We start from the raw sequence: 21793 nt of genomic DNA on the forward strand, positions 1-21793 counted from the left end.
TCTGAAAAACGAATGTACAAGTATCCTATTTGCTAGTAGGTGTAATTTGGGTTAAAATTTTTTTGAAAGTTGTTTTTCTATTAAAAAGTGGAATTGAGCCCTGTGTTTTGAATCCCTAAATCTTCTACACACAGAAAACCTGAAATCACTAGTAAAAATTAGGAACAAAAAGCAAAGGAAAAAAAAAAAAGGAGAGGATCATAATTTTGAAAATTACTGACAGAAGTATCCCATAAAAGGAACCTCAAAATAGATTTAGGGACAGAAATGTTCTAAAAGAACTTTTTCTTGGGAAGGAATTTCATGCGCCAGAACTGAGATTTGAATGTGGTATTTTTATGACCAAGGGACGGTTGCATTTGATTCCCAAAGCTTTCTCACTTAGCTTTGAATAAATGCTGTCATGGACTTCAGCCTCTTTAAAGGCATTGATAGCGATCTTGAACATATATATATATATATATATATATATACACACATATATTTTAAAATGATTTGTTAAAGTGACTTCCTTTTAGACTCTTGCCTTTGATTTTACAATTTAATATACTTCTATAAAGTGCAATGGGATGAGATGCTATTAGTATATCAAAAGCATGTTTCTGTTCCTTCGTCGCAGGGCTGTTTAATGGAATAAAGATCAGCACTATGTTATCTGTGTGTGTGTCAGCGTTGTTCTTTAGTAGGGGACAGCTGTGAGGGTTTGGCAGTGCTAACAGGGTATCTGAGGGGTGGAGAACTTGGTGATAGAGGAAAGGTGGTTTCAGGGTGATCTCTCCCCTGCAAACTATACTGAGTCTTACTAGCCTGGTGCTGGAGGCCGTGGTGGTGCTTAAAATCAAACACTAGGGTATGGGACATGGGAGGACCTTGAATTTGTACCACTTCCTTTGGTTGCCCATATGGAGCCAAGTGGTTCCAATTTGGGGTGAGGTGGGGTAAAGCTCAACTGAAACTTCTCATTCACTAGTGACCTTGGTGGCCCTGGGGGAGGTTTGGTTGAACTTGTCAAATACTGACTGGACTGCACTGAGCCTCACATAAACAATGGGCAGTGGGCAGCCGGGTCCATCCACCCTTGAGTGTTGATGGTCCTATTAGCACAAGCAGGGGGGAGGGAGCCAGCATGGGCAAAGGGGTCGTGTGTGGGTGGGGAGAAGTCAAGCAAAGGAAGGCTTGGGTGGCACACCCTCCCCTCTGAGTGTCATGTCCATTTGCAAAAGATAAGTCCAGCTCCACTGTGCTTCACTGAGAATAGAGTTGTAACCGGCGAATAGTTTCTTGTAATTGGATGTCTGGGAGTAAAACTGACAACTGACCCCGAAGTCCCCCTGAGGGCTATTATCTCAGGCGTGCAGTGGCCACATTATCTGCCCTCCGGCTGCAGCAAAGGCCTGGCATCCCGGCCTCTGGCTCCCATCCTCCCACTTGAACATCCTCGGAAGAAAGAGGCTTAAAAAAATAATTCCACTGCCTATTAAAAGCTGTGTGTATCTAATCTCCGTCCCGGAAAGGGCTTCTGACGTGTCTGGCTTGGTCATACTCCTTGGAATCTGGAGCCTGGGGCACCTTCACCATTTGGACCTGGTGACATGTCTCCCGTCACGGCCACGGGCCCAGCTCTGCCAGAACCACAGCCACCGGGCAAGATGCTGGCCCACAAGCCAACAGCCCCTCGGCAGCTCCCCAGGCTGGCCACTCAGCAGTGGGGTGAGAGGCTGGGGCCCTTCTAGGACGGGTCTTTAAAGGGGAGCAGAGTCGGTGTACTCGGTGTTTCTCCAGTGGAGGCTCTTCAGAGATTTGTTCTCGCCTCTTCTGTAGGATCTGAGGGGTCTCAGAGGCGGAATCCGGGGGAAGTTATTATACTCCGTCTCCCCGCCCCCCCCGCCCCCCCGCCCCCCCGCCCCCCCCGCCCCCCCCCCCGCCCCGATTTTCTGGTCGGAACAAGCCTCTGACACAAGCCTCCCGGGACACCTGGACACCTGTTGGAAGCAGGTGCTCTGCGGCTGCCATCTCGTCCCTGTGGTGAGCGAAAAGCTGCAGCGGGGTGAGAGGCCGCCTTGCCGCCGCCCCCCTCAAAGGCTTTTGCTCCCCGCTCCCCCTTTCTTCTTCTGAGCCTACCCTGCGGCGGTGTGGAGGTGAGCAGAACCCCCGCGGGGTCTCCTGCCCTCACCCCGCCTCCTCTATTTCGCCCTGGGCCATGTTGTCCCCTTTCTCGGCTCCGTCTTCCACAGGCTCCCCCGAGAGGGGCTCCTCCTGGGGGCCGGTCTCGCCCCTGGAAGGCAGAGATCAAAGAGGCCGCAGGCCTCTGCGACCCCTCCCCAGCCCCCCACTCCCCCCAGGAAGGGGGCGCTGCCCAGAAGACCCGAGACGGCCGGGTCACGGGGCATGGACCCTGCCGGGCTGGACACTAGGGGGTGACGGGGTGGGCTGAGGACGCCTCCTGGTGAGGGCGCCCCAACACCGGGCCCTGGGGCCGGGGCTCCTGCATGACAGGCAAAATCACCCCGTCCTGGCATCGGACCCGCCCCCCCCCCTTGTGCTTTTATCTCTCCCCGACACGGGCCGTTGCGGCGGCGGAGCGCGCGGACTCGGAGAAGGTCGTTTCCCCAAACCTGAACCCCTCGTCCCGGCTTCCCCCGGCCTCAGGGCGCGCCCCTCGCTCGGCGCGCACAGCCCGGCGGGGCGGGGCCCGACGCACCCGCGACGTTGATCCTCACTTTGCCTCGGACTCCCCTGGTGGCGGAGCCGCGGGTGTCGCGCCGCCTCCCAGGTGCGGGGCCGCCCAGGTGCGTCGGCAGCGGCGCAGGTGACCGGGTGCGGCCCGCGCGCCGGCCGGGGCGCAGCGCCTGAGCAGCACCGTCTGCTGCTCGCTCCCCTCGAGGACGCGCCTTTACGGGGTACGCGGTCACGACGCCGCCGTCACCCCCCACGGGCCGGGCGGGCCTGCAGGTGCGCGGGCGGGGCTGGACTCGCGCGCGGCCGGGGCTCCGAGCTGCTGGGGTTGGGGGCGCCATGGAGACGAGCAGGGGCGGCTTCTCCGGGGTGGGGCGCGGGGCGCGGGCGCGGGGCGGGGGGCGGCACAGCTCGGGGCCTGCTGCCTTCCTTCCCCGGCCACTGCGCGCGGGGTTTGGGGGCGTCGCCACTTAGCGCCCCGTAGCTAAAAGTGCTTTTCCCTGAGGGGCCCCTGGCCTTTGGGCGCTTTGCAGTTTGAATGCAGCTTTAGCCGATGAGTGAATCGCGCCACCCTCAGCGTACCCGGGGATCAGGCAGAACCCAGTCCTTGAATACCGGGGGGCCTGGAAGGGGTGCGGGGGTGCGGGGCGACCCGGGGGGCCGGTCCCGAGCCGGGTGGCGCGGCCCAGGGCGGCGGGCGGCGCGGCCCGGCTGTCCCGAGGCGGGGGGGGGGTGCGGGGGGGCGGGGGGGCGTCCCTGGGCCGGGGCTGGGTCCGGTTACCCCGTCACGCGGGGAGGGGCCGCGTGACCTCACCCCGCCGCCGTCCGCGGCCATTAAACTCGCTCCTGACGTGGCGGCGGCGCTGACTCGGAGCGGCGAGGTGGGTGGTCGGGTCCTCCCGGGACTCGGGGAGGGTGAGGTGTTCGGGGGCCGCTCCCGGCCCGCGGGCTGCGTGGGAGGCGGGGACTTGGGGTGCGCTGGAGTAAACAAGTTCGGCGGCCGAGTCCCGGCGCGCAGGGGCGGGAGGAGCGCGGTGCGGCCCGGCCGGGCTGACTTTTTGGGGCGCGATGCTCCTGGCGAGCCGACGCCGACCGCGCGCCCCGCGGCTGCGCCACCTGCTCGCGGGTGTCGGGTGGGGGCCCCGGCCCTCGCGGGGTGGGGGGGTTCGCCGCCTGGTGCAGGGCAGGAGCAGCCCGCGAGGCGCTGCGCGGGGTGGGGTGGCCGCTCCCCGGCGGTCGGAGACGCGCCCCTCGCGGCCTCCCTGCCGGGACCCGCCGCCTGCTGAGTCTGGGGGACTCGGTCTCCTGGTGGTGAATCCCTGCTCCCCTGCCAGGTGTCCACGCGGCCGAGCGAGCGAAATCCAGTGTGACATTGAGGTTCCACAGCCCGAAGGAAGATGCGCGCCCTCATTGTAAGTGTGGGGTCGGGCGGGCTGGGGTGGGGGCCCTGCGAGGGTGGGGCCTCCTCGCCCCGGAGCCCGAGTCTCGGCGCCCGAGAGGATCCTCGAGGGGGGGTGCGCGCCCCCTCCGGGGCTGAGCATCAGGTGTCAGGCGGGGCGCAGCCGGCGGGCACCTCTGGGAAGCGCCTCGTGGGTCCGGGTGGAGGCCCCGGCCCGGGGCAGACCCGCGCGGAGACGGGCCCTGCGGGACGCGGCGAGGGCGGCCCCTCTCCGCGACGCCCTCGCTGCTTTCCTGGGTCGGAGCAGCACCTCTGGCCCACTCAGGGGGCGAGTGTGGGGCCTGGAGCTGCCTGCGAGGGGCTGACCCCACAGAGGCCCTTTCTGCCCTTAGCTCATTCACCTTGTGGCCAGCTAGGAAATTCCTTTTGCTAACCGTGCGGTGGTTCAGAAGCCAAAAAGGAAGGCAAGTGCTTCCTCTCCACCTGCTGTGGAGAGTTTCAGAGCTGGAGGTCAGGTTCCCAACCCCTGTGGGACTGGTCAAGAAGATTCTGGGGCTTCACATTTACGAAGTTCTGGGGACAGTGCTTTGTGCGCTTATCAAGTGCCCTGCCCTAATTCACTGCTAATATTATTTTAACCCTCTCAGTGCCTGGCATCAGGGTGTGCCTGGTGCATTGGATGTCTGGAGGGGTCATTTAAAAATATCCCTTTCCTTTAGCAACATTATTGTCAGTAATAATCACAAAATGGAGAAGATGCAGTGAGAATTTTCTTTTATTGAGCTGTGTATATGAAATCCTGTGTGAAACAGTGAAAAATGAAAAAGGTATAGATCAAAAATAGAAAAAATAATGAATTGATAGTTTGTAATGGCATGAATGTATTTTAAAATGGAAAAAATCTTAATACCTACAGGCTGATTGCAGTCATGGATAATACTAACATTACAGTGTCTGTTTTGGAAACTTAACTTCTGAGCAGTTCTCCATGACTTTGTCAATATTGATCTTTGCATTTTCATGTTCAGTATTCAGCAGAGCTAGCTTTATCAGTCCCACTTTGCTCCAGTTGAAGAAAGGGCATTTTATTTTTTAAAAAAATTTTTTATTTATTAAGTAACTTCACATCTTTTTTTTTAAATAAATGTGACTTTTTAAAAAAATTTTATTTTTGTATTCCCCATACAAAATAACCTTAGTGTGTCTCTGGTTCATAGTTGTTTGTTGATTTTGATTTTTTCTTTCTTATAGTTATTCTTTTTCCTGGTCCCTTGTTTAGGTTTTCTAGATTCTTGCTATGAGTGAGACCATCTGGTATTTTTCTTTTTCTTTCTGGCTTATTTCGCTGAGCATGATCCCATGGAAGGGCATTTTAATCAATTTTTATTAACCCATAAAAATAGATCAACCTATCAAAATAGATTGATCACAATTAATAAAATCTATTAAACTATTTTAACTTCACTTCTCTCGCCTGAAACAGCACATCTGTTTAAGGAAAAGCCTTAGATATTAGGGCTTGTCAAAGAGAAATAGAAAGCCCCTTTTCATAATAAATTCCAGAAATTGCAATACTGTATGTCTCTTAAAACATTTCTAGTTTTTAAATATCTCCACATTCTAAATATTTTAACTAAAACCTCTTCACCAGAAAACTCATCCTAAGTTTTCATTTCGTTTGGCAAAAATTCCCTCAAGTTTTTCTCACTTCTGTAAAAATCAGAGAAATGGCGAGCGATTAGGGAACACGGACATTTATTTACTCCATTGCTTTAGAGGGCGAGCCAGGCTCGTGGAGAACCTGGCCCAGACTTTGAAACACTCACTTTGAGTTGCTTCTGGCGGGTGACGGGAGAGCAGATTCTTTTGTCTTCTTAAGAAGAGGAAGATGTAGGTGAGCCAGGCTTAGTCACACAGACCTTGCCGCAAAGTGAGCTCCAGCTGGTGGGGGTCACTGGGAACTGAGTGTGGGAGCCCAGACACCCCGAGCCCAGTCTGTGTGTGGGGCTGTTGTAGAAAAAGATGTTCTGATTGAAATCCCATGTGGAAGACAAAGCTTTGGAAAGAGTAAGAAATAAAAACGTGCTAATTGAGGCTCACGTATCACATCTCAACAGCGACTGTAGCGGGTAGGATTTAGACCAACTGGCTCTGGGCCGGGGAGTAGCATTTTAGCACTGATATTCTTTATAATTGTGGGTTCCTGGTGATAATAAACAGCAGACTGACTCCTGGTGTGTCTTATTATTGTTTTAAAATTCTCCGTAGACCACTCAGCCCTGTATGTCTGCGCCCAGGGAGTATAGCGCCCACCTCCCGACTCTGGGTGTGTGCCTGCCTGGGCCTCAGGGAGTCCCAACTGTAAGTTGTTACAGCAGCTTCAGGCACCCTTCCTGGGGCCACGTGCCAGGCTGCATGGCTCCCCCAGGGACCCACATTTCCCTGAGTCCTTGGTCTGGCGGTGAGGCCTGGGTCACACTGACCATTTTTCCCCTCTCTCCCTGCATCCACATTTGCCAGGCTGGGTGGGCCAGAAGGCTTTGTTTCCCTTCACCTTGCCCTTGACCTGGGGGGTTGCTGGGGAAATGAAGATGGAAAGTGAAAATGAGACTCTCCTGTGAAGCAGCAGTGGGGCCAGCCTGCAGTGGGGGAGGGGGACTCAGCTTCCTCTCTTACTCTGCAGGACTCCTCCGGTTTGCTTGGTGTTCTGACAGATCTCTGTGGAGGGAAGGGGTTCATGCTCACTCTGGAGGGACCCCAGGCTGAGAGGGACTTGGGGAGTAAGCAGTGTCCCCGATGGAGGGGCTTGTGGCAGGTGGACTGGACCCAGTCCTGGGCGCCCAGTCTAGATGGCAGCTACTCCTTTTGGGTCAGCTCCACAGTGACAGCCACAGATAAGCAGGGTGTGGGCGGGAAGGCGGCCTCAGCACAGCCTGGGAGGCCGGAGGAGGTGGCTGAGCCCTTTTGAGGGATGAGTGGGAGTCTGAATGACCTGGGCATCGAGACCCAGCCTGCAGTGAGTGGGAATGCTTGCTGTGGGCTCGCCATGGGCCTGCAGTACCCTTGTGGTAGCTACTTGTGTGTGGTGGGAGGAGCTTGGCCCCTGGACTGAGACGGTTCTGGCACTGCTTCTCCACCTCTGAGAACCTGGGCCTGTTACTTCCTGTCTCCATTTCCTGGCGTAAAAAGGCGCTGTATGAGTTTCTGGTAACTGATTGAAAACCCTGAGCAGTGCAGGGTGGTGGTGGCTGCCAGGGTGTGTGTGTGTGTGTGTGTGTGTTTGTAAGGGGGTGCAGTGGGGGGCTACCACATCAAATTGACCTGGGCCTAGAGGCCAGGAGCCCAGGAGGGCAGCTGAATTGGGCCTCCTCCTGGGATACTCATGGCCTCTGGGCTGCTGAGGCTGGACCTGGTGCCCGCTGGAGCTGCCACTGTCTGTGTCCCAGCAGCTCATGAGGGTAGGGGTGGCATCTGCCCTTCCCCTCCCCCAGCTTCTCTCTGGGCCTGAGGTTGGGAGACGGGCACCCACCCTTCCTGGAGTCTCAACTCCTCTACTTTTGCTCCCATGATCTCGTTTATTCCTCACACAGATTATGCTGGATGGTCTTAGCCCCCTTTTATCAGAGAAGCTCAGTGAGGTTTAGTGATTCCTGAAGATCACAGCAATAGGGCACAGGGGGCTCAGTTGAGGGTGGGCTGGGCTTTGCTTTTGAAAACAGCCTCACACAGATGGACTGGCGCCCGGGCCACGGGTTTCTTTTCTTCCTGAAACCTTGGCATCGAAACTCTCAATTCCTTGCTGGCAAGTCCCTTGCAACTCTTGCCCTGGACTTTAGTCTTTCTTCATGTCACAAGAACTGTTCCCTGGAACACTGATGGAATGTCTTGAGGGATTTCCACATGCTCACCAGGGTGTGGTTTCGGAACACAGAGGAGAACTTGTCTGGGGCCGAGTTTTACAAGCTCCAGTGCCCCAGAGTCACCTCTCCACATCCACACACAACAATATGGCAGTGAGACCTGCCACTCCCAGCCCGTTCCCCAGGCACCAGGCCGCGTGTGTGTTTGACAGGGATTGATGCACCGATCCTCAGGGGGACAATCCAGTGCTTTGATGAACTTCACTGCACGGCAGAGGAAACTGAGGCTGGGAGAAGGTGCAGTTAGTAAGCAGCAGAGTCCGGATTTGGACCCAGCTGTGGGTTCCACAGCCTCCGGGCTGTGATCCATGGGCTGTTTCTGAAAACTCAGTCCTTGATGTGAACATGGAGGGTTGTGCTTCTCAGCTTACTTTCTGCACCTTTTCATATGCTGGAAATAATTCATTCAAAAATAAGACCGCAAACCCCTGGGCTGGGCTAAAGCAGGTGAGTGTGCGTGGCTTGGCCTTGAGTTCCTTAGCGGCCTTGAATCAAAGGAAAGCATTCTTTGTGTTTGTTTCAACCCTAGCACTGACAGCTCTTCTAAAAGTGCCCTCACCTTTCTCCGGGGCCCTTCCTGAGGCCACGGCTGAGGCTCTGGTACCGTCTGAGCGGCTCGTGGGCGGTGAAGCCCTGAACTCTGAACTCTGCTATGGGGCTGGGCTGTCTCCTTTCTTGTAGAGGAGTTTGGGGTCAACTTCTTACTTTGCCACTTTGAGGTTAACCCTGGGCACGTGCCCTCATCTCCCTTAGCTGCAATAACCCCCCTGCAAAATGAGGTGTGACTTCCCATTTCTGCCAAACCTCTCAGCTCCCCCTAGACATGCTCTCCTGTTCAGACCCACTCTGCGCTGCACAGGGCATCACCTGCACGCTTTATGCAGGCCAGCCCTGGCTGCCCCAGGATGCTGCAGGGATTCTGCTTCTGGCTGAACCCCAAGCCCCTACCCGCCCCTGTGCTTTGCTCCCTTGGTTCTGCACACCTACCTACATGTCTCCACCTGTCCACTTTGCCCACGCCCTTCTCTGACTGCAGGAGTGTGAAGGCTGAGTGTGGGATATGGGTCTGAATTCTGTTTCTACCTCGTATGTGTTTCTCTCATTCTTCAAGACTTTTTTAAAAAAAGATTTATTTATTTATGCATACAAGAACAGGGGTACAGGCCAGATGTGCAGGTGTGGGGGCAGGGCAGGATTCACCAGAGACAGAGTGGGGAGCAGAACAGACAGACTGACTGAAATACGCTGCTGCGGGGAGCAGCGGGCCAGACAGGAGAGGTCTGCTCACCATGTGGGTTGCTCCCTGAACTTGGGTGCTGAGACTTAACCCCTTGCACCAGCAGGGAGGCTTCTATTTTGGTTTTTATGAATAGCTGTTTAGGTTGTTTTTCCAATAGGACGTTGGGAAGCCTGAAAATGCTCTTCAATTTGCTTGTTAGGGAAAATGATGGTTACACAGCTTATTGTGACGGGGCTTTGCAGGAGAAAGACTTTTTGTTCTGAAACCGCCTGGGCACCCAGCCCCCGCTGTCCAGGCGCCTCCCCCGCCGCCCAGCCCTGAGCAGGCTGGGAACACCCACCCCCACTTGCTGCTGGCAGCTGGGCCATGAGATAACCCGGGTCCTGGAACTGGGGGTCAAGCGAGCGAAGGAGGGGTCCCTGCTGATCCGTGCATAACGCGAGCGGGCACACCTTTCTGTAAAGGGCCGGGCAGTGACTTGAGGGTTTGCAGCCCGGGGCTCGGCAGCCGCTCAGCTCTTCCCCTGCAGGGAGAAGGCGGCCAGGCCCAGGGGAAGGAATGGTCAGGCCGGGCCAGTGGGCCTTCGTGGACTCCGAAGGCTGAATTCCCTATCAGGCAGCCTGTTTCTTTTGCCAGCTCCCACCGCGACGGCGTGCGCAGCCGCTCTTATCTCGCAGGTATAAAAATAAGCAGCGCCCCCCCCACCCCCCGCACCCCGTGACCCGGGCGGCCGGCCGGTCCTGCTAATTTTGCAGCATGATCTCTCGGGTTCTTAACTTTGATCCAGCTGAGCCGGCTGGTGATGTAATTGCTTCTCTCGGCTGGTTTTGGGGGGCAGGGCCATCACCCACAGTCTGGGTTCCTGGCACCCAGTCCCTGCGGGTCGCTGCAAGGCCCCTCTGTCTTGAGGGTTTTCTTTTCGGTTCCTTTGGCTCTGGACCATCCTGCCCGTCTGCCCCCCTCGGTGGGTGGGTGTGAGCTTTCATTTGTGTGGTCCTTTTCTCGCCGTCGCTTTTTAAAAATGTAGTTTTCGAGTACGTGTCTCAGGAGGACATGTTATTGGTCCGAGTGGGGCTCATCAGAGAGGTGTGTGCGGGACCCGCTCTCGTTTTTTCCGATCCACGGGCGCGTGCACGTGGCTGGGGGCCCCACGGGCGGTGCCACCCCCGCCACAGGCGCTTCCTTGCCAGGGGCCACCTCGGGCTCGTGCGCCCTGGAAGTGGGTGCCTTTTGCCCTTGCAAGCAATTTGATGGAGGATTAAAAAAAATCACAACTATCTTTCCTTTCAAAGTGTAGGTGTCCATGAACAAATCTTTAACATCTTCATTTTTATTTTTTTTTTATGTTTTTTTTTTTTTTTTAAATAGAGGCATTTTATTTATTTGTTTGTTTTGTTTATATATGCATTGGGCACAGTCAGAAGCGTGGGAGGGTGAGAGAATTCACCAGAGCCAGAGCAGGGAGCAGAGCAGGCAGAAGGACCGAAGTACACTGCTGAGGGGAGCAGCGGGTGGCAGGAGAGGTCTGCGCCATGCGGGACCCTCCTCAGGTGGCCGGGGAGCAGCCGGGGATCGAACCGGCGCTGCGGAGGCCGCGGGCAGCTTTGCAACCCAGCGCTCAACCGTTGCGCCACCGGGGAGGCCCAACATCTTCATTTTTAAAAGATTAGTCTTTAAAAAAATTAAGGCCTAATTGATCCCTTTAGTATTGGAGTCTGTGGGTATCTTGGATAAAGATAAACGGTTGCAGAACCACCACACCGAGGGGATCCGAAGGCTACAGGAGTTTGAATTGTCCCTGAAACTCCCTCACCCCTTTGTCTCAAGCCCCTCCTCATTCCCCCCCCCCCCTCCCTGACAATCGCCCCTGTTTGCTGTTGGGAGTGACAGCAGGGGTTAGGCGTCCCCTGGATTTGGGGCTGTGGCTTTGGGGCTGTGGCTTCTTTCACTTAACGTGTCTTGCAGCCCACACCCTCTGCTGTTTCCTTTTTATATTAAGAACTTTTCTAAGGCGTGTTCCTGTGTATAGGTCTCTCCTTGGTATTTGGAACACAGCCTTGGGTCTGTGCCCCCCATGCTGTATGTCACGGACACAGCATCACCCGTGTGCCCCCTTTGGGCAGCCTCCAGGGGGTGGGGCCCCTGTCCTTGCCTATTCATGGAGACCCCCAGCTAAATCCTTCCTTGGGGTCCTTAAAGATGCCCTAACTCTTAAAAAGAATTTTTTCCCTTTTGTTCTGGATAACAAGAGAGATCCGCAAGTTGTGACATTACCCATTGTTCTGAAGTAGGTTCTCAGGAAGGTCTGGGTGCGTCTGTTTTTGGAAGATGAATTGTAATTGCTACATAAGAGAACATGATCTATTTGTAAAATCTCATGAAAAGTTTCCCCTGCCCAAGTGATGCTGGTTTGTGGTTGTTACGAAGTGGAAATGAACTGCCCTTGACCCTGCTTCGTGGTGGGTTGGGACGGGCTCTTCCCACTGCGCTTTGCTCTGATCCCAGGGAGTTTGCACAAGGTCGGGTAATCCCCTCCTCACCCTAAATGGAGTCTCTCAGGTCCACAGAGCCTGGTGGTGGGATTTGGGCAAAGGAAATAGGTCTGTCCCCTAAGAGCAAGAGGACCGGGCCCCTCTCCCCACTTCACTGTGCTGAAGGAGGGGGGTTCCTGTGCCTGAAGACTTGGGCAAAGGATGGGGGGCTCTGTCTCAGGTGTGTAGGGGGGTGGTTTCCATGTTCATGAACTAGATTTCAGGAGGAGCTGAGAGCTGGGGCTGCTGAGCTGCGCCTTCCTAACCCGCCTGCCGCTGCCCCAAGGCCTCCTGGCGCCTCTAACAGCCTGTTCTTGGTTTCGCAGCCAGAGCCCAAGCCTGGAGACCTGATTGAGATTTTCCGTCCCCTGTACAGACACTGGGCCATCTACGTCGGTGATGGATATGTGATCCACTTGGCCCCCCCAAGTAAGGCCCAGGGCCTCGCTGTGCTGGGGCTGGGAGGAGTGGGAGATGGGAGCTGTGGGTAAGGGGTCACCCCAACATTCTCCTTGCTCCCCGACTGGCGGTTAGTTCCTGAGTGCAATGAGAAGGCAGTTTGGCGTGGGGTAGGGGTTCTGTGGAGGGGCTGAGGTGGGCTTCCTCGGGAGCAGCTCTGCTCCTCTGTGTTTTGTTTCCTATGGCTTGATTTAAAACGTTTATATATACAGTCCCGGAAAGAGCACGGGTGTTCGGGTAGCAGACTTGGCTGTGAATCCAGTTCTGCTCTCCAGCCTTGGTTTCCTCATTTGTAAACTGAGGCTAAGACTTATCGTGGAGAACTGCTGTTCACCCCTTTTCTTAAACAAATGTACCCACGCTGACCTGGTCCCCACTCTGGCCTGGTTCCCACGCTGACCTGCTCACAGACCCCAGACACAAGCACTGTCTCCTTAGCTGATCCAGGGGGCCCCTGAGTGCCCCCGTCCTCCTGGTAGCAAGTCTGAATTCCTGTGATTTCCTAAAATCTCAAGGTTTGTGCTCAGGGCAAAGGGAGACGGGCCTCTCTGAAGAGCCTCACAGAGCAGCGCCGCCTGCCCTTGCTTGTGGCTCTCACACAGTGTCCCAGTGCAGGACCAGTCTTGCTCCTTGAGCAAGGTGCCTCCCCTGTGAGAGGCACTGTGGGGGTCCCATCCTGGCAGGGCCGGAGGGAGAGTGAGCCCCTTTCATGATGTGCCCTGGGCTCCCAGGCCCACCTTTTCAGTGCATGTCTCACCCACCCCCACCCACCCACACACACAGGCCGGCAGCTCGGAGGGCTGTGTGGTCTCTGTGTTGGCTTCGCTTTCCCGCCTCCTCCTGGTCTGAGCATTGGCCCCGGATTCCCTTTCTTCTAAGCAGCTTCACTTCTGGCGTTTTGGTGCCCCATCCCAGCTCCCAGCCTTGGCCAGGGCTATGCTGGTCTGCCCACCCGGCCTCCCTGGTGTCACATCCCGGGATACAGCTCTGGGGTTTTGGTCCTCATGCTCCCAGGGCAGGGAGCACTTGCGCAGAGCACACCCCCTTCCCACACTTGTCAGATCTGTTTATGTCCAGGCAGAGTAACCACCATGGAATCACGGAACTTCACCGCTCCTCATATCAGATAAGGAGGCCAGAGCCCAGAGAGCACAAGAGCTTTCTCCAAAGCCCCACAGCCATGTGCCGCACCCTTCCTGCTTGGCCCTTCCACATCTACTCATGCCCTTGTGGACGGTGCCAAGTGTGGCTCCGGCTGGGGGCCTGCTCTGAGTCCCCGCGGGCTGCCCGGGACCCACCCCTGTTTCTTGCTTGTGAACCCACAGGTGAAGTCGCCGGGGCGGGTGCAGCAAGCATCATGTCGGCCCTGACTGACAAGGCCATCGTGAAGAAGGAGCTGCTGTATGACGTGGCTGGGAGGGACAAGTACCAGGTCAACAACAAACACGATGACGAGTACCCGCCGCTGCCGCCCAGCAAGATCCTCCAGCGGGCGGAGGAGCTGGTGGGGCAGGAGGTGCTGTACAAGCTCACCAGCGAGAACTGCGAGCACTTTGTGAACGAGCTGCGCTATGGAGTGGCCCGCAGCGACCAGGTGCGTCCTCAGCCGTCTCCCCATGCTCGGGGAGCACACTGTCCTGATGCTGGCGGCCTCTGCCCAAGGGCACCCAAGCCCAAAACCTGCCACCGGCTTTTGAGAAAAGAGCCAGTTTAATGCAAGGTCATCTGGCAGGAGATTGGAGGCAGATCCAAACCAGTCTCCCTGAGGATGGGGCTCTCGGCAGTGTGGGGCAGTATGTATGGGGTTGAGCAGCAAAGGAAAATGCAGGTTGGTAAAGTTTGATTGGTGGCTTTCGGCTGAACCATGGTGTCACTCAAATTCAGGTTCAGAACTGCAACAAAAGTGAGTGTGTCTGGATCCTGACCGTCTGTCTAGCCAGGAGGGGCTGTCTTAGTTCCATCTTCCAGGACTATTTTTCAGACCAAACAATGAGAGGTCACTTTGAGGACAGAGAACACTCTTCTGGGCCTATGCTCTGAAACACAGATTGTTTCTCCCCCCATAATTTCAGATGGGTAGGGACATTTTTGCCCACTGTTGCAAGCCTGCCCTGCTCTTGCAAAATAATCAGAAATAGGAGATGACCATCATGACCCCCATGGTTTCAACTCCCTCCGCTGGGCATCTGTGTGCACTGGGGTGGAGGTGAAGGCATGAACAGGATGAGTAGCAAAGATGATAGAATCCCTGTCCCTGAAGACATGGGGTGGGGACAAGGGTAGGGATGAGGGTGGGGAGATTGGCAGGATGATAGAGCAGACCAGCACATCAAGGCCAAGGGTGAGGGTCACAGCCAGGATGTCACCCCGTTGCTGAGCCCTCCCTGGCCACCCGGCTGGACCCTCATCACAGCCTCCTGGAGGCAGGTTGTATCACTTCGCTTTACAGAAGGGGAAACGGAGGCTAGCTGTGCTTCAGTAATTTGCTGGTTACCCTTCATGTCATCAAATCAATGTGTGTTGACTCTCCAGAGCCGGTGCTAATATTTTCTGGCATGTCTGCAGCCATGCTGATAAGTTCCAGAGCTGGAATTTGATGCACTTATCGTGTTTATAAAAGCATCACCTTCTGAAATCCAAGGGTCAGTCCCAGAGACCCCGGGGGATGCAGTTTAATTCATTTGCTTGGTTTGATTGGGGCCATGCCCGCTCTCTTTTTTGAATCTTTTCTCCCGGGTAACTAACTTCCTTCCTTCCCATCCTCTCTCACTTTCTCCTCTTCCTTTTTTGCACTGTTGACATCAGTTTTTCCGTGGGGAGGGGGCTTTAGGACATTGTTTGGAAAAGTACACAAATGACAGGCTTTTGATTTAAAGTTTAACTGGGTATAGAATTCTAGGTTGAAAATAACTTCAGAATTTTGAAGGTATCGCTCCATTGTTGTCTAGCTTTTACTACTGTTATTGAGAAGTCTGAATTGTTCTGGTTATTATGCCTTTGTGAGTGAACTGTTTTTTCCTTCCAGAAGCTTATAGAATCTTCTCTTGATCTTCATGTTCTGAAATATCACTGGTAGGCCTTGTGAGGATTTATTTTCATGTGTTGTGCTGGGCATTTGATGGCTCCTTTCAATATGAAACCCATTCCTTTAGTTCTGGGAAATTTCCACTTTCTCTTCTTTCATTCTGGAGCTCCTATTATTTTGATGATGGACCCTTAGACTACTCCTCTGATTTTTTAATCTTCTTTCTCCTACTTTCCAATTATTTATCTTTTTTTAAATTAGAAAGTTAGCATTTATTTCTAGTTTATTGAGAGTTTTTTTTTTAAAGCAGCATTGACAATATTAATATAACGAAGAGAAACTCTAAATAAATCTGATTGCTCCATTGGTGACATTGCAAATCAATTAAGATCTTCACCCACACACAATTACTGCTCCAGGTAAATGTCCATACTCCTATGCAGCAATAAACTCCAAATAAAGATTACAAATCTGGGAAAGAGTAAGTTACTTTATGAAATTCACCCTGCTACATTAGGAAGATTTGGTAGATGTATGAAATATCTCTAAAGCATCTCATTTTTAGCTATTCTTTCAGGGATCATTGATAGACCAAAGAACAGATTCACAAGTTTATAATAAGTAAAGCTTTTTGTGTCAATACAAAATTGTGACATAATTTAGTAAAATACATATGTTACTAGGCACAAATAATATTTAGAGCAATTAAATACAGTCCCAAATCTTGAGCTAGTGATGTTAACCAAAATAAAAGTCTCAATGGTAGTTACACAAAGTTTATTATATTATATAAGTGAGGATTTAAACCTGGGAAACAGCCTTTATACTGTAAGAACTGCTCTGGCAGTCACAAGTTTGAGTTCAGTTTATTTACTGTGTTACAGAGTGAGTCACTGGTCATAAAAATGTAATTATTCTTGAGAATGACCTCTGATTTTCATTGATAGGTTTATTTTATTTTATTTTTTAAAGATTTATTTATTTATGCATACAAGAGTTGGGGTACAAGCCAGAGGTGTGGGGGGTGAGAGGATTCACCAGAGACAGAGTGGGGAACAGAACAGGCAGATTGACTGAAATACACTGCTGAGGGGAGCAGCGGGCGAGACAGGAGAGGTCTGCTGTGCCTGTGGGTCAGCTCCCTGGCAGGGGTTGAGCTCAGTGCTGCAGTAGCTGCAGATAGCTTCATAGTGCCTTCATAGTATTGATGCTTAACCTTTTTGCACCACCAGGGAGGCCCCTTTATCGATAGGTTTAAATCTTCCAGTTTCCTAAGTTCTCTGGACCTAAAGAAATGCTGATGCTATGTCTGTGCAGAGGAGGGCAAAGGCTGGGGATTAATCGTTTTCTTGACTTCTGAAGAACATACAGTGGCAATGCAAAGGCTAGGAGCTCATTGTTAACATCTTTGGCTGGCTCCCGGGTCATTAGTGAAGGCTGAAAGGTTGGTTTACTCACAGGCATTAGATTCCTATGTGACTTCTTCACAGAATACAGCCCGTCCTGACGTAAGCCTGTGCAGATGGCTGGTTCTCCTGCATGCTGGAGCCGGAGGCGGGGTCCTGGATTGTTCACAGTGTGCTCACAGTGAACCGGCTAAGAAATTTGTTCTACTGTTTAGTCTTGTTATAAGCAGTAATTCAACTCCTCTTGCAAAATGCAACAATACAAATTGGATGTACCCCATTTTCTTCCTGGGCCTTTGGCCTGTCCCACCTTCCCATCTACATGAAAGAGCGGAAACAGACAACACAGCAATAGTTGCTATGTAAACAGGCCTGCTGCTCCCCCTCAGACAACAACCCAAGAGCTCCTCTTTCATTTCTGGGGCTGGGAGGCGGGGCTTTCAACCTCAGCGCTGACATTGAGGTCACTGGCAGCATGGAAGGGCTGTTCAGGGTGATTGAACTGACTCCATCTTGTGTCTGAGACGCCATCTTACTGAACTTTCAACTTAAAAAATATCTATTTACTGACTGGCAAGAACTGGTTACTAGTTAGACTCGACCTTCTCTGAGAATTGTGCAAAAATAATTTCCTTTTTCTTTTCTCCATAGTAACCAAGGCCATATTGACTGAAAACCAGTGCATTGTAAGAAATATAATCTATAACCAATCCAAGCTCTTTTTAATTCTATCTTCTTCCCCCCATCTTTTTTTTCATTTAACACCCCCCCCCAAAAGACCTCAGTGGGACACATTTTGCCCTAATACCTGAGTTTGTGCTGCCTGTTTTTTGTTTTTGTTTATTTATGCCTACAAGAACTGGAGTGCAGACCAGAGGTGTGGGGAGTGAGAGAATTCACCAGAGACAGAGTGGGGAGCAGAACAGGCCGATCCACTGAAATACACTGCTGACGGGAGCAGCAGACGAGGCAGGAGAGGTCTGCTGCACCCTGAGTGTCAACTCCCTCCCTGGGGATCGAACTCATGCCGCAGTGGCTGTGGCTAGCTCAAGATAGTTCAATCCATAGCATAGCGCTGAGACTTTAATCCCTGCACCACCAGGGAGGCCCCTGTGCTGCCTGGTTTTTAACTTAAGACCCCAAATGAACATCTCATAGTGTCTTTTTCAGCGGACAAAACTGTCCCAAGGTGAGAACTACTGGTAATGCATGTTGTGGCTAAAATAGATTCAATTCCCACACACGCTCCCTCTCACCAGAGACGGCCATGGGAAGATGGAGGGCAGTTTTTCCTTGTGAAGCACTGCCAAGCAGTAACTTTCTTTTTAGTTAAGCCACGAGGGTGTTTTTGTCTGTCTTTAAGAATGTGGTCGCCATGGTGTGGCTCTGTGCTGGGCTCCTCGAAACAGGCTGGATTTTCCTTTAACAGAAGAAAAGTGGTGACTCATTTAACTTCCTACTATGAAAAGGAAGCAATGGACTCAAATGAAAAAGTAGTTTGTGCTTTATACGCCTGAGAGTATTCTAAAAAAAGGATTTCCTACTTTCCACCTACCTAAAGATACTCAGCCTCCAAAAAGTACACTTAGTGAGCTTTTGTAAATAAACCTTCATACTAAATAATTCTTTACAAAAGCAACTAGGAGCAAAGCTCATCCTGAAGTCTACGCTGTCAGACAAAATCTTAACAGAAATGGAAATGGAAGATATGACCAGTGGCAACAAGTAGGTTACCTGAATCTGAACAAATTTTCATTATTTTTAAAATGACTGTGAATAAAGGTAAATTTCTACACCAATATTTCATAACCGTCTTCTCTCGTAACAGCTCATAATCTAAATTCAATTCTCTTCATGATAACGCTGCTCTCCTCACTTCCTTTTTTGTCCACTTAGAACATTGCTGAAGGGACGACCTTAAGCACATCAGAGTTTTCTTTTTCCCAGAGACAATTCAGCCTCGCTCAGTCAGGAGCCTTCTCCAGCATGGGTGGCTATTTGCAATCTGATAGAATTTCAGTTTGCTCCCTTTAAAAACAACAGAATTTTTATATTGCTAATGCTGACAGCTCTTCTCTTTCACAACATTCTGATTGAACTCCTGGGATGTATACCACGTAGCCCATTTTCCTGATCAGAACCCCTGTCACTTCCGGCCAGCGGCTGGGCGGCAGCCGTCAGCTGGCGGTAAGAACATCCAGACAAGGACATCCTCGGTGGTGTCAGCAGGTAGCCCTGACTCCTCCAGGGATCACTTACCCCGTAAAATGTGCATTGTCAGCACGAACAGGGGCCCCTCTCTTGTACTGAATGATGACCTTGGACCCTGTGTTAGGGCCTGGCCACAATCAATGAGGCTATTCTTGTCCTCACAAAGTCTCTTTTGTACGAACCAGCTGCATCAACATTTGTTGTTACACTGTGAGGTTCTGCAAAGAACTGGAGGCACGTGTTCCTCCTCCACTATCAGCAAACCAATTTTCCAGCCTGACATGGAGCTTAGCAAGGAAAACACTGGATGCAGGTGGTTCCCCAGCTCATTAACCCCAGAGCCGGGCCCTGGACCTTTAAGAGGGAGGTGTAAAGGCTGAATGGTAGCCCAGTAGCTCCACCCAGACCTTTGTCACCCTGTGTTCCAGGCTCAGAGCATCAGTTCTGGGCACCTGGTGATATCATGATGCTGGTGTGTCCCTGACGTTGCACACAGCTGTGTTGGATGCACCGATGGCCCAGACTAGAAGCCCCGGAATCGCTCTGCTGGTCCTATGGTTTAGGCGGCCACAGCACAGACAGTTGAGCCAGGTTCTGTGCTAACGGTGCCCAGGGCAGGGTTGGCCATGTCAGGTGGGGGGTGTGGGTTTTGGGCACTAAGTCCACATTTTCATCCTTTGCTGGCATTTTTCATACACTGTCTGCACTGTGCTTAGTGTGCACACAATGATGATTAGGGGGTCTTTTCCTTTATTGCTCTCCATTCTGCTTAAATGGCTGCCTAGGCTCCAGGGTGAGATTTCCTGCTGCGTGGCCATGGCCTCTTTCGTGACTCTGGAAAGTCATGTGTAGTTCTGCCCAGGAGAGGCTTTGTGTCTTAGCCACAGCAGCCGTGTGCTCGTGGGGCGTTTGCCTGCCCTTTGCTGAGGGTTAAATATTCTCTTATATTCTAATAGAGTTTTTATATTTTATTTTTAAAAAAGATTTATTTATTTATGTATACAAGAACTCCGGTGTAAGCCAGAGGTGGGGGTGAGAGGAGTCAACAGAGAGTGGGGAGCAGAACAGGCAGATCTACTGGAGAACGCTGCTGAGGGGAGCAGCGGGGAGACAGGAGAGGTCTGCGGGGGATCGAACTCGTGCTGCAGTGGCTGGGGATAGCTTCATAGTGCTGAGACTTAACCCTTGTGCCACCAGGGAGGCCCCACATGTTCAAGTTTTATCCTGAAACTTATTCTTACTTTTGCATCATTTCCACCTGGTCTAAGCAATCCAAGTGAGCCCTCCTTGTAATTTCAATATAATATCACTACTACCTGTCGTTGAGTCACTTAAGAACAAGTAAAGTGTCCCCCCATGCTTGGCAGGATGGGTGCTTGGGGTAAGGCCCAGAAAAACACCGGGGAGGTCTTTGCTTTCACGGGGGTCAGAGGGTGTTTAGTATCAATAGTGATTCCTCCTCCTCCATTTCACACCTGCGTCAAGGGCTCCCCGTTGGCCAAGCCAGCTCTCAAGCATCCTGGCTCCAGCTCTCTGCCCTTCCCACAGCAACTCTGGGGACTGATGTGCTTTAAATACCCACAGGGTGAATCAAGTTCCCATTCAAGCCTGTGTCCATTCCTGGCCCGCTGACCCGTCCACTCATTCTCCCCCACCCGGCCCTCTGCTCCCCTTGTCCCGGCCAATATTTGTTGACGACTGAGTTTGTCAAGGAGGCCAAGGGGCACGTGGGGCTCTCTGGGCTGAACGCTCCTGGTGTGCGGACAGCCCGTGCTCGTTCCCGGGGAGTCTCATCACCCTCCTCTCTTCCAGGTCAGAGACGCGGTCAGGGCGGTCGGCATCGCGGGCGTGGGCTTGGCTGCCGTGGGCCTCATCGGAGTCATGCTCTCCAGAAACAAGCGACAGAAGCAATAAGTTGAAAGGAATGTCCTGTCCGCAATGACTGTCCACAGAGGGGGTCTTTTTTTTTTTTCCTGGAGGGTTTGAGGTTTGCTTTGTGGGTTTCATTCTATTTTATAATAAGGCTTATTTTTACAGAATAAAATAAAGCCCCAGTAAGGGAGGATTTTATGGGGTGAAATGCAACAAGAACTGTGGTGTGTGGTCTGTTGAGGGCACAGCTGGGGTCCCTTTCCGGTGACGCCAGTTTGTACCTTGGCCCTGCAGACATTTTCTCTCACCTTGGCGGGCTGCCTGCTTTACGTTGCTGGAAACAGAGTCCACCTCCCAGTTATCGCAAGGAATGGGTGGTCCCTTGATTGTGGGCATCAAGGAAGACAGACCTGACTGATAAAAAGAGCCTCCAGGAGCAGATGCCAGGCCCTTGTCCACCGCCTGCCCTAGGGTGGCTCCTGCGGCTCAGCAGCTGGAGTCTGTGATGTTGGCCACAAATAAAAACCAAAGCAAACGAACCGGCCTGGTTTAAAGCTTGCCCACCTCCTCTGCTCGCCCTCTCTTTCTTCTGCCTCATCACTCCTGCCCCCAGAGCCCCCTCTTCGTCATCACTTGGGTTTGCATGACCTCCCATGGCTCTGAAGACCCTCCCCCTCCAGGAGACTCTCCTTCTGCATCAGCTCAGCTCAACTTTCCTGTAGCTCAGGGCTCCGGGACTCCCAGTTCAAGTTCCTCCGAGAGAACCTGATTGGCTCAGCTCACCACATCGCTCAGCCTGCGAACTGGTCATGGTGGAGCCGGGATCATAGGGAACAAGGGTCCCTCAGACCTAAGGGTGGCTTGTGAGGGAAGGCCCTGCTGCAGGACCCTGGTGAGGGTTGGGGTGGGGAGGCGCGGTGGGGGTGGGGGTGGGGTGGGGAGGCTGCTGGGAGGGCAGGGCTGTCACTGCTGGTCTCTTGAGATCTAGGCTACTGCCGGCTGGGCCCGGCAGCTGTTCACAGGGATGTTTCTCGGAAAAGGCCTTTTGTGGGTT

The 21793-nt window shown here is 52.8% G+C and overlaps 1 protein-coding gene across 1 annotated transcript; it reads left to right on the top strand.

Annotated features, from left to right (window-relative positions):
• The first annotated feature begins 2921 nt into the window (after window positions 1-2921).
• Window positions 2922-21323, top strand: LOC311176614 (phospholipase A and acyltransferase 3). Its single transcript, XM_084242268.1, has 5 exons — window positions 2922-2952; window positions 4011-4088; window positions 12093-12195; window positions 13551-13819; window positions 20680-21323. Exons 2-5 carry the CDS (start codon window positions 4074-4076, stop codon window positions 20779-20781), a joined length of 489 nt encoding a protein of 162 aa, XP_084098394.1. The 5' UTR covers window positions 2922-2952; window positions 4011-4073; the 3' UTR covers window positions 20782-21323.
• Window positions 21324-21793: the final 470 nt, after the last annotated feature.

This window comes from Talpa europaea (genome assembly GCF_964194135.1).
Source record: "Talpa europaea genome assembly, chromosome: 1".
Classification (NCBI taxonomy): Eukaryota; Metazoa; Chordata; class Mammalia; order Eulipotyphla; family Talpidae; genus Talpa; species Talpa europaea.